Source organism: Jatropha curcas, chromosome 3 (genome assembly GCF_041381405.1).
Source record: "Jatropha curcas cultivar XTBG-Jc1 chromosome 3, XTBG_Jcur_1.0, whole genome shotgun sequence".
Taxonomy (NCBI): Eukaryota; Viridiplantae; Streptophyta; class Magnoliopsida; order Malpighiales; family Euphorbiaceae; genus Jatropha; species Jatropha curcas.
Genome location: NC_143153.1, coordinates 27,786,721 through 27,798,635, shown reverse-complemented (window position 1 = coordinate 27,798,635; position 11,915 = coordinate 27,786,721). Strand labels below are relative to the sequence as shown.

At 31.3% G+C, this 11,915-nt stretch overlaps 2 protein-coding genes across 3 annotated transcripts; both read left to right on the top strand.

The window, feature by feature from the left end:
• Positions 1–3,564: 3,564 nt before the first annotated feature.
• LOC110010343 (EPIDERMAL PATTERNING FACTOR-like protein) lies at positions 3,565–4,548 on the top strand. The gene is made up of 2 exons (XM_089718863.1): positions 3,565–3,968; positions 4,050–4,548. The coding sequence occupies exons 1-2, from the start codon at positions 3,861–3,863 to the stop codon at positions 4,296–4,298; spliced, it is 357 nt and encodes a 118-aa protein (XP_089574989.1). The 5' UTR covers positions 3,565–3,860; the 3' UTR covers positions 4,299–4,548.
• Positions 4,549–7,643: 3,095 nt separating this feature from the next.
• LOC149497835 (mediator of RNA polymerase II transcription subunit) lies at positions 7,644–11,474 on the top strand. 2 transcript variants are annotated; one of them, XM_089718861.1, is made up of 6 exons: positions 7,644–7,947; positions 8,246–8,327; positions 9,774–9,873; positions 10,089–10,146; positions 10,226–10,582; positions 10,908–11,474. In XM_089718861.1, exons 2-6 carry the CDS (start codon positions 8,292–8,294, stop codon positions 11,008–11,010), a joined length of 654 nt encoding a protein of 217 aa, XP_089574987.1. In that variant the 5' UTR covers positions 7,644–7,947; positions 8,246–8,291; the 3' UTR covers positions 11,011–11,474. The 2 variants fall into 2 exon arrangements, with proteins under 2 accessions (XP_089574987.1, XP_089574988.1); XM_089718862.1 differs by lacking the exon at positions 7,644–7,947 and adding an exon at positions 8,010–8,078.
• Positions 11,475–11,915: the final 441 nt, after the last annotated feature.

Sequence of the window (11,915 nt, the reverse complement as noted above, 5' to 3'; positions counted from 1 at the left end):
ATATATATTTTTTAAGAAAAGCAAAATTACAACTTACAAACATATAGATGATGGGATATAATTATAGAAGAGATAAAAAGGATATGCATTGAGCAAAGGATATTTTGTCGGGAAGAGAATATATATGCACTAATAATAAAAGTAAGAGTTACGTCACCTCAAACTCTTACGCTGACACTACAAATCAGCTTGCCATGTGACGTGTACATAATTAGGGATTAGACTATGTGGGGTCCGCCGTTTATCACTACACTAGCTAGGACTATACAGTTATTGGTTGCGTTGCGGCAGTCACTGCATCATCACCGTGAAATTCTCCATCGCATGTGACTTTTTGTACCATCCGATCCTACTTATCACAACGCCCAAGGTCCCACCCTAAAATAATTCAGGAAAATATTTGTCTATACTTAATAAATATATATATATATATATATATATATATATATATATATATATATGACTCAATAATTACTTACCATTTAAAAAATTAATAAATTATTTTACTAATTTATCCTTTTTCTTCAAATAAATTGTTTACTTTCATTTGCTTTTTAAAAAATTTTAAGTGATTGATTTGATATACCGACGAAGTTATATATTAAGTGTAGATAAATCAATGCATTGAAACGAATGTCGCATATGGAAAATTTTTAGTTTTGTTAACAATCTATTTCTGAATATAAAATTTACTATGTTTTTACATTTACATTACATTTATTTATTTATAGAGATACTATGACATTAACATATTATTATAATGCTGCAATTTTGAAGCATATACTTATGCAGATCACGTTTGACCTAATTTGTTTTTTTAAGTCTTGTAATTTATTATCATCGATTCTCCCGAGAGCCACAATTACCACGAGCAACTATATTAATGACAAAAAACACATTTTTACTGTGTTATTAATACTTATACTTGCTCTGCTATTTTGTCTAAGTCTGGCTGAAGAAGAGTTAGGGGCGTAAAATTTGATCTAATTAGTTTTTTACGCCTCACAGATTGTCATCGATCTGATGAAGTACTCGTGACATGTATGCCACAGCCTTTACTTCTAACCCATCGAATTTTCCAAATACCAAAAAATAAATTTACAAGCCAATAAAGTCCACTTCACAACAACGGGTAGAAAAAACAAATATCAGACCTATGAAAGAACCATAAGGCTGAATTATCCGTACTACCAGCTGACCAAATTATCACAGATGGGAAATGCAGTGATTGATTAGAGAAGTCAACAAAAAAGAACCGTTTTTACTGTTTTTGGCGTTTCAGCTTTAAAAGCTTAACCTCAAAAATTTTACCTGTTTAAAGAGCTTTCTTTTTCTTTCTTTGTTCACTGTTAAAAGGTGTTTTTACATCGGATAAATCACTATCATTGTCTTTGTCTCTCTCTGCTATTTATAGAGATGAGAGTGTACATAAGCAAAATCACTGTCAATCTGAAAAAATCACTGTGTAACAAATCAGGAAACGTAGAAAAGGTAAAAGGTAAATAAATAAAAGAAAAGGAAAAAAAAAATCTAAACAAACTTGAGTTTCATCTGCTTGGAAACAGAGTATAGTTGTTCTTCTAATTACAAATTTCAAGTTACCCATTTCACCTGTCGATGTAAAAATTTGCATGTCCAGCATTTAGTAACAGTATATTACACTAAAAAGGACCAGTGGTTGTCTCTGTAGATAGAGCCCTCCACCATCTTCATCATCATCATCATTCAATGTATCCATTTCCACATGCATGGAAAGATCTAATCATAACACGTGTACTTCGGTTGCCTTTTTGTTTAATAAACTTGAATAATGTTTTCTATTAATTACTGGTAATACCCAATATAGATTACATGATATATTATGTTTCTAACTTTCTATAATGTATAAACATCTTATATTCAAATGTACTGTATAGTCTGTAAGATAACTGTTAGTCATTTTGTCATTAATAAAAATTATTTTGCTCTTTCTTATCATTTAACTCATTAAAATATTAATAAAATTCTTCATTTAATGAGCAATTATAAAAATTATTATAGAAAAAATAATTATTTAAATATATAAATTTAGAAATCTTATAAATATTTTAAGACATTAAAAAATAGAATAATAAAATAGAACAGAAAAGAGTATTACAATGCAATAAATGCACTTAATATTCATGTACTTGGTTTACCTCGATTATTTTAAATATTTAATAATCAGTAAATAGTATTTTTCTTTTAACTTTTTGATTGGGTAAATAGTTTTTCCCACTGGGTTCCAATGAATTTGTAGATATGGGAATAAATCTACAGCATTTGATGTATCTCTAGGCATGAGTTCAGAGACACAGCCATAGCCATATGGTGTCTATGTATTCTTTCTGCCACAGTTTTAGATCCATTCTTTTAATCTGCACAAGAATGCTGTTAAAGGAGGGGAAAAGGACAACAAATATTTTATTTTCAGAATTATTTCAACACTAATATTATTGGTAAAATTTTATTTTATTATAAAAATTGAACTTTGGTAAAGTTAAATAATATTAATTATTTTATTTCAACCAGATATTAATTTTTAAAAAAAAAATTGAGGAGATTTATTATTAATTTTTAATTTTTATAAAAAATTAAAAACTATAAAATTTAAGTTTAGCCAAGAAGTATAAGGTAATATTATAAATTAAAAATGTAAATAATGAAACATAGGTTAAATGAAGAAATAAAGACTGAGATGGGACAAATATTATTGATGAGAAAAATAATATTCCTTTCAGGCGAATTATTCAATATCAATCACAGTCAAACTGAAAGTCTGAAAGTGAGTCTGTCTTTAATAAATGTTTCTATTTAATCTTTTTATATATTCCCAATCCTTTCACTTTCTATGCAGCTACTGCCACACAGCTTTAAACATTACAGCAACAGTACAAACTACAAATGGATAATAAATAAACAATTATGCTACATGACTTCCTTTTCTTAAAAAAAAATTTATTGTACCTGCGAGTTTCTGACTTTGACGCTGTAATAAATTTGGTGTATGTTCGTGTTAATTATAAATTTAATGTTTCAGTTTTTTAAATTTTTTATTTTAATATTTTAATAAAAAGAGTTTATAATCAGGTGTTTAAATAAAAAAAAAATTTCTATCAGGTGTGCCGAAAATATAAATAGGACAGAGAAGTCTCCGCTTAGGTACCATTCACTCCTTAATTAGGTTGTTTTCCAATTCAACATAATAAATAAGAATCTATTTATGATTTAATTCTAAAAATCATACCATAATAAATAACATAAAGAGCAAGTTCTGTCATCAACTGTATTCAGCTAAGGTTAAATGAGCTACAAGATGTACTATGGACATATTTTTAATGTTTGATCGTATAAGTTCTATTAAATCAATAGTACAAATTTTGATTACATTAGTAAATGTAAAAAAAGAAAAAAAAATCAAAATAGGAAATACCCACCTCTTAAGGAAAATTGGAGAATAATAATCAAGCTAAAACTTAATTATTAGTATTTATTATTCACTTTAGAGTTGGATTTTCCCAATTTGTTTTTCCTCTCCTGTAACGTTCTTTTCACTTTTCTGCCACTGCCACCCTCTCTCTCTCTCTCTCTCTCTCTAATAGTAGCTAAGCAGCTTGAACATCCACCACCACCAGGCCACCACCACTTTATAGTACACTTACCTCACCATTTATGCACTGTCTGTCACTGCCTCTTAGATCCATTAAAAGCAACCAAACCCTTCTAGCAGAAAGAGTTTAGTTTAGGAAGAAGCATTGGCACCTGGGTTTTCATATTTCTATAATTTCTTAAGCTCTCTGTATATGTATAATGGTGACATGAAATCTTTATTTTCATGAGTCATGAGTTTCCATCAACAATATCTTATAGTTTTTGCAGCATTGTGTTTCTTTCTTCTTCTTCTTCTTCTCCTTTTTTCCCCATTCTCTTCCCTTAATTATCAACATCGGGTAAGCCCTAATTAATTTAAATCTAGTATCTTTAATTAGTTTGCTCATATGGGTAATGGTTATTTTATTATTTTTGTGTAGAGTTTATTGTTTGAGGAGAAAACAAGATTGGGTTCAACGCCACCGAGTTGCCACAACAAGTGCAATGGATGCCATCCATGTATGGCAGTTCAAGTGCCTTCTATACCGAGTCACCACCGAGTCAAACCGAGTCATTTGACCAAAAATGATCTCAAGTTATTTGACACGTATCCTTCAGGTAACAGGTACTCCAATTATAAGCCACTGGGTTGGAAGTGTCACTGTGGTGGCCATTTTTATAATCCTTGATCTTCTTCAACTGTGCATTATATATCATTAGTTTCTTGATTATATATATATAAATATTTGAAAGTGAATAATTTAGCAACATTACTTATTATCCGCACACACTTAATTAATCTTAGTTCTAAGAGCATATTATTAATATGCATTTAATGAAATTTTGAGGCTAAATATAATTCGAAAAAAAAAAATAGTGTACATTTTGGTATTGTGGATATTTTATTTTTAATTTTATATAGCTATTGATTAGTAAACATTTTGGTTTTTGGTATCTCTTCGTTTATTATTTTAAATGAATATAATATTGTTTTGCCTTATCTTCTTGGGAATTACATGCATGGCTCATTTCAAGTTTTTCGACCATTTTTCTTTTTTCATATTTTGCATTAACTACAATAAAATGAACAATCTCTGTCAAATTGACCAAAAATAAGTTCAACATGTTTCTGGGTAATCCCAACTTATTGAAGGCTATATTGGTGATACTGAATCCAGAGCATGCACTAGTGCCTATAAATGGCAAATACACATCAATGACCTAATATTAGTAAATTAGTGTAGGATTGAGCATTCGGTTCAACCAAATCAAACTAATGTGAATTGAAATAATTAAATGTTATGAATATAATAACTAAATTGACTTGAATAACCATGAATAATTCAATTGAACCAAATTGAAATATTACAGTTTAATTTATAAAAAATAAAAAATTATGCTGAAGCGAAATAACTAAAAAAACAAATTTTAGTTAGAAAATCAAATAGAATCAATAAAAAATAGCATCGCTTCATTTATTTATTTTTTATTATTTTATTATTCAAGTTTTCAATCATCTTTCTTCTTATCTTTTGCACTCATCATAAATTAACAATCTCTATCAAATTAATCAAGAATGAGTTTTCTCAGTAATAATTGGAGTGTATGCTTCGTAACAAAAGGACACTCTCCGAAAAATTTGAATTGTTAAATAAAATAAGGGTACTGTTATTTTCAGAGCACGTTGTGTTAATGCAGAACAATGATTTTTTATAACATCAAATGGACTTACTTGCCCTTATTATTAAACAAATATCTAACACTAACCCAAAATATAAACTAATACCCTAAATAAGTGAATTGATAGTATTGTAATGCCAATTAATAATAAACAGTAATGAATTAATAAAATAAGATAAAAATTCAAATCGTGTAAATTAAATTACTTCGCTATCAAATGGTATAAAAAAATACTTTCACTGGAGAATTTTAACATATACCTTGCCAGCATTGATTCAACAAACACAATAAACTTTCTTGAGCAAGAATCTGCATATATTAGTGGTAGGTAATGGCCAAAACAAAACAAATTAATTATATTCAGGAAAATTTCATTGCTTGCAATTAGCAAGAAGTAAATTTTAAATCAACAGTGTTTACAAAAATTAGTCTTGTTAAATTTCACCTGGTTGATGAAGAGAGTTTCCATCTTCAACAATGCCTTTTTAATGATGATAATGATTAGATGGAGAAGATGAATATAATTATAGGAATTGGAATGGAAATATGGTATTTGCATAAAATATTTGGCTGACAATCAATTAAATGAATAAGATTTCGTATTTAAAGTGATTCTATAATGGGAAAATTATAAAGGGAAAAAGAGAGAAGATAGGATTTGAGAGAAAAAAAAAATGTTATATTTAAATTAGGAAGGGCAAATAAGTCCATTTGGTGTTATAAAAAATTGGTTGCAATGGCATTATCAATTGTTGTTAAAAAATTGTTTTCATTATAAATAATCTGATAACGACATTGATTTCAATTTGATAAAATAAAATAGGGCGTAGTTGAAAATTATGTAAAAATCTAGGATATATTTAATTATTAGCCAAAAACAATTAATATGTACGTGGCATTGACAATTCTGTTCTAATATATATATATATATATATATATATATATCTTTTTTTTTTTTGTATAGGTTTCCTTTACTCAAAATTAGGATTATTATCATGGATATCCATAAAGGATAAATCTTGATGAGGTGTCTCATATTTGTCATTTCCATACACAAAAATCACAAAAAAAAAAAAAAAAAGGAAGAAGAAAGAAGAAGAAGAGGCAGAAGAAATTAAAAGATATGGCAGAAACAGCAGGAGGAGAGAAATTTATGGTCCCGATGATAATAGCAATGAAAGGGCATCCCGGCACAGGCAAAACCACTTTAGCTCGCTCCTTGGCTTCTTCTCTCAAAATCCCTCTCATAGACAAAGACGACGTTCGCGACTGCACTTTTTTTCTCCAGAATTCACCTTCTGTACCTACCGAACTCCTCAACGATTTGTCGTATCATGTCGTTTGGCAAATCGCCTCTACTCAACTCCATCTTGGTCTCAGCGTTATAATTGATTCTCCTCTCTCGCGTAGGTCGCACCTCGATCAATTAATCCATTTGGCATCATCAGCTGCCGCTCGCCTTGTGATCGTTGAATGTAAGCCGTTGGATGAGGATCAATGGCGTCGAAGGTTAGAACAACGTGGTGCAGGTGATGAAGCCAGTTGGCATAAACCTTCCACGTGGCAGGATTTGGAGAGGTTAATAGAAGGATATGGTGGGTGCACTGACTATGATGTGGGTGATGTACCGAAGCTTGTGGTTGATACTACAGCGGAGGTTGGGGTTAAAGAGCTTGTTTCTGGTGTGGTACAGTTTATTGCGTCTCATGCTCATGTGGAATCTTACAGTAAATAATAGAATTTAGTTAATATTAGCTGAAAGGACTAAAAATAATTTGTTTTTTTTTTTTGTAATAATTACGGTTTATAAGAAAATTACACCTACTCTATAATTATTTCAAAGTGCTCAATAATTTATTTTTTTAATTTGAAAACCTGAATAATTAATTTTTGAAATAATAGGAACCTATTCAGTGTGTTAACTATTAAGTCAAAATCTCAGGGCAAATAGTGAGTTAACTAGTATTTTTACATTTTTTTTTTGCTGTGCTTTTACCTCTGCCTTAAAACTACGTCGTATTATTTAACATTAAATCCCAGCCTTATACAACTCGTCAATCTCAGCCATCCAAATCAAAACTTAAAAAATTTTGTGGGCCGAAGAGAAATTTTGTACATATATTTTTTTTCCTTCAATATTTTCCTTTCTATTCCCAAACAAGCAAAATCACTTTCCTCTACTCCAAACTTAGCATTGAACTTCGAATTTTCACAAAGGTATATCTAAATCTAAACAAAAACTAAATTTTAAATTAAAGATATTAAAATTTGTATTTTATATTATAGAAATGTAAAAATAGAAAGTAATTCAACTTTTGGGCTTTAATTAGACAGGGACCTGGGGCCGCACAGTGAAATGGAGGTCACTAACCATTTCATGGGCCTCCGTGATCATCCATTGATCCCGGTCCAGGTTATTATGGATGTTTCGCCGTTGCTATATGCTTCTGATTTATAACTTTCACGCCGTCGCTCTATCTTCCCTCTACCTAGTGACGGGACAAACAAAGGAAAAAACAGAAACGTATAACGCTCATTTTTCAACTATCGTCAGCTCCTAAACTAAAAAACAAAAAACTCTGCAATAGTGCAATGTTCTAGGGGCACTTACAAGTTGAAGAGCTGGTATCTTGTAGCTTCTGATTCGCTGATTGTCAGGTAACTCTTCAAATTTTTTTTTTTTTGGTCCTAGTATCTTTCTATGGATTTGGTTTTAGTGAGGATTTTCTCTTTGATGATGGAAGAATGATATGAACCTGATCTCTAATTCATTCCTTTCTCCTTGACAAGTAATCGCAGCATTTGTCTGAGAGAAACCCCTTTTTGCTTTGAATTTTCTGTTTTAATCACTTCTTAGTTTTTATTTTTTCATCTTTAATTTTGATGTGAGCATCTTTGTTTATGAAGTGTATTATTTGTGAAAGTTCATTCTTTTCAAATTGTTGAAATTTTATAGGAAATACTGGAAAATTGGAAGTGAAATCAAGTGAATTACAGTTACAATGGAGTGCGTTGTACAAGGGATTATTGAGACACAGGTAGGCTATATTTTCTACCATACATTGATTCATTTGATATTCAATTCACGAGGGTTTGGTGAAGGTGTTGATAGGCAACTAATTTGTCATGATGCTGTGGTTGGTGTTCATGATGCTTCTACGCTTGCACTCATTTGCACACGCACAGGCTGCAGTCTTGATGTTTGAACTATAGATATCCTGAATTTTCTCTGGCTCATTTCTATTTTTATCATTTTCACATTTTTGGTTCTGCTAAAATATGAATTTTTTTAACTATTATGCCATCAGACAATAATGAGTACTGATTTATTGTTTAATTTGGTTCAATATTTGTATTTATTTGGCTTTTGACATATTTTGTGGATTAGATTTTCTAGAGAGGGAAGTGATGAGTATTTCTACAAATTATCAATGCCTAAATGAGTGATATTTCTGTTCTGAGAATTCATGCCATGATCTGGTCCATCCTTTCGGTCTTTGGTTTTCTAAGCATTTGGATTGGAAAAGTGCTATGAAATAAACACAAAGATACTTTTGTAACAATTTTGATATCAGAATCATGGCACTCTTTTAAAATGATTATAAATCAAAATTAGAACTAAATACTGTTGTATGCTTTTTAGTGTCCAGAATACCTAATTCTTGGATAGGTACGATTTGTTCAATAGTTTGCATATTTGTTTGTCTCTGCTGTCTGCTGCTATTTTAGCTACTATATTGTGATGCTATTTGCCTTTTTGTTCAAAACTGATGAATGCTTTGCATTTTAATTTGTGATGATTTAGTAATTAGCATAGTTTGCATGTTATCCCTTACCCATATGCAAATATGAGCTGAAGATCTACTGGTGCTTTGAGTTTTGCAAAGTTGAGCATTTTGTACTTTTTCTAATTCAAGTGTTCATATTTTGTACTTGACATTTTCTTGTATATTCCTGCCTAGATTAAGATATCCATATGCAGAGAATGCATTTTTTTGAACATGCAAAGCGTTATGCCTATTTTCAATGAGAAACTTGAATAATGTTGTTCATTGATATTGTATCTAGCTTGCTATAGCATTCTTCCTGCAAGGTGGTATACAATTATTGTCATGAGATGGAAGGGACATTTTAGAGACCACTCTAGTTGAACCCTTGGAATAGGTTATTGGTGGATGCATATTAAGATATGCCAATTTGCGAAATGAGGTTATTTCTTTGATTTTTATCTTTTCCTTTTCCTCCGAGTTAGTTCTATATAATCTTCATTTCTGGATTCTGGATTGGAGCTAAATTAACTTGGTTTGTGTGGTTTTACTTGTACAACATGGTGAGCATTGATTATTGTTGTGAATCAACCAATGATCATATTCCTATCTCTGCTGCCTATCAATTCCTCTACAAGAATTTGATAACCGAAAAGAAGAATTTGATATAATTTTTTCGGCTCGTTTTATATTGTAACACACATGTTGTTCTTGCAGCATGTTGAGGCCCTTGAGATTCTTCTTCAGGGTCTTTGTGGTGTTCATAGAGAACGCTTAAGGATCCATGAATTATGTTTGAAAAGTGGTCCAAACCTTGGTAAGTGAACAAACTTTTGGCACAGGAAGATATATACAAGATTTGAACCATGTTAATTTATATCATCCTGTGCTGTATGTCAATTTATAATTCTAATTATGTTTTGAAATTTGAAATTACTGTTAAATATCAAATAGCTCTTTACAGTAGGCTATTGTTTTATAGGTGGTGGAATCAAGTCTTGCTAATTCAGAATCCCATTTCTTTTGTTTCAGGACTTGTTGCTTCAGAAGTTCGACTTTTGTGTGACCTTGAGCAGCCTGAACCTACTTGGTAAAATATACGGTTGGTCCAATTGCTTGTTGGATTTTGCTATATGTATGCCTGGTTACGGAAACCTTATACCTTGCAGGACTGTTAAACATGTTGGAGGTGCAATGAGAGGTGCTGGTGCTGAGCAAATTTCAGTCCTGGTCAGGACTATGGTGGAAAGCAAAGCAAGCAAGAATGTGCTTCGGTTATTTCATGCACTTGGCTACAAATTGGACCATGAACTGCTGAGAGTTGGGTTTGCCTTCCATTTCCAAAGGGGTGCTCGGATAACAGTTACTGTGTCATCTGTTAATAAGATGCTAAAACTACATGCTACTGATGAGGCTGTCCCAGTAACTCCAGGCATACAATTGGTCGAAGTAACGGCCCCTGCAACCCCAGAAAATTATTCTGAAGTTGTTGCTGCAATGTCATCCTTTTGTGAATATCTTGCACCGTAAGCTTCTTGATCCTGAACGCGTAATTGTCAATAGCATGACCATACAAACTGCATTGCATTTGAATGTTTGGCTCATTGGTGCATGCTTAGACTCGCAAGACTTGTATTGTTTCAACCTGTGATTTGATCAATGAGTCTGTTTTGATTAGTAGGAGCATATGATAATTAGGATTAGTAAAACAGGAAAATCTTTGTTCCCTTGATGACAGATTTAAAGAAAGAATAAAAAGGCTAAAATTATAATCAAAGTAGTTGAATACTCTTATAATCTTTGAGTATGATGTATTCTTATTAGTTGAGATTTGTTTGATATGTGTGGCAGGCTTCTGCATTTGTCAAAACCTGGTGTTTCAACAGGTGTTGTTCCTACTGCTGCTGCAGCAGCAGCATCTCTTATGTCAGATGGTGGGGGCACAACCTTGTAGCAGCAATATAAAGTTCCATGAGATTAAAGGGAAAAATATGTCTTTAATACGCAAACAAGTTGAGGTGCCTAGGAACAACATGATGACCATGAATCCTACACCCCTCACTCTTTGGAAATAAATAGTTTTCTTCTCAGGGGTGATTGAATTTCCTTTTAGGAATTGTAGGCAACACGGAAGAGGGGAAACTCATGGTGTTGTCTTTCACTTTAATGCTCTTTTGCTGGATGAAGGCAAGGTGAGGGAATATCTGCGCCTCATTTTGATTGTCTGGTGAGAATATTAGTTTATACAATCCCTTTTCCATGTATTAGTTGAAGATGAGGTTAGAATTATTAAAGTTAGCCTAGATCCAGGTTTTGCTGATTTTCGAATACTGTTAGGTTGCAACTGAAAATTATCTTGCTCTGTAGAATGATTCATTTGATACCTCGTTTCCTTTATTCAATCTTTCTTTAAATTTAGGGATGACTGCTTATCCTTTTAATTGAGTTATATACTCCAATTTCATATCCTGTGTTTTCCGATTGAAGCAGATTCCATAGGAGGTTACATTTTTTGCAGAATCTAGCAAACAAATTCCCAAAGGTGTCTCAATGCAAAAATTACGATTTTCTAAAGCTGGAGTTATCTAATTAATTTAAGGATCGCTATTTTTTTTAATAATAATAATAAAAAAAATCTTCTTTTTAACAAAATGTGTGATCCTTGCATTTGGATTTTGTATGTTTTGCATTTGGATCTCAGCAATAATCAATTAATAATGTTATTTTCCCAATAATCATATATATATATATATATGGATTGGCAGGGGATGATTGAGATCAGAAAAAAATTAAAACATGGTTTTTTTAAAACTTTTCTTTGAAATCTGAACAGTCATGTTTTTTTTGGTAAAAAATCAA

Bases quoted from the DNA above. Each gene is read 5' to 3' on its own strand.
- LOC149497835 (XM_089718861.1), top strand. From the start codon at position 8,292: ATGGAGTGCGTTGTACAAGGGATTATTGAGACACAG. The intron at 9,874-10,088 runs GTAAGTGAACAA...CTTTTGTTTCAG, and splicing joins GAAAAGTGGTCCAAACCTTG to GACTTGTTGCTTCAGAAGTT. The intron at 10,583-10,907 runs GTAAGCTTCTTG...TATGTGTGGCAG, and splicing joins TTTTGTGAATATCTTGCACC to GCTTCTGCATTTGTCAAAAC.
- LOC110010343 (XM_089718863.1), top strand. From the start codon at position 3,861: ATGAGTTTCCATCAACAATATCTTATAGTTTTTGCAGCATTGTGTTTC. The intron at 3,969-4,049 runs GTAAGCCCTAAT...ATTTTTGTGTAG, and splicing joins CCCTTAATTATCAACATCGG to AGTTTATTGTTTGAGGAGAA.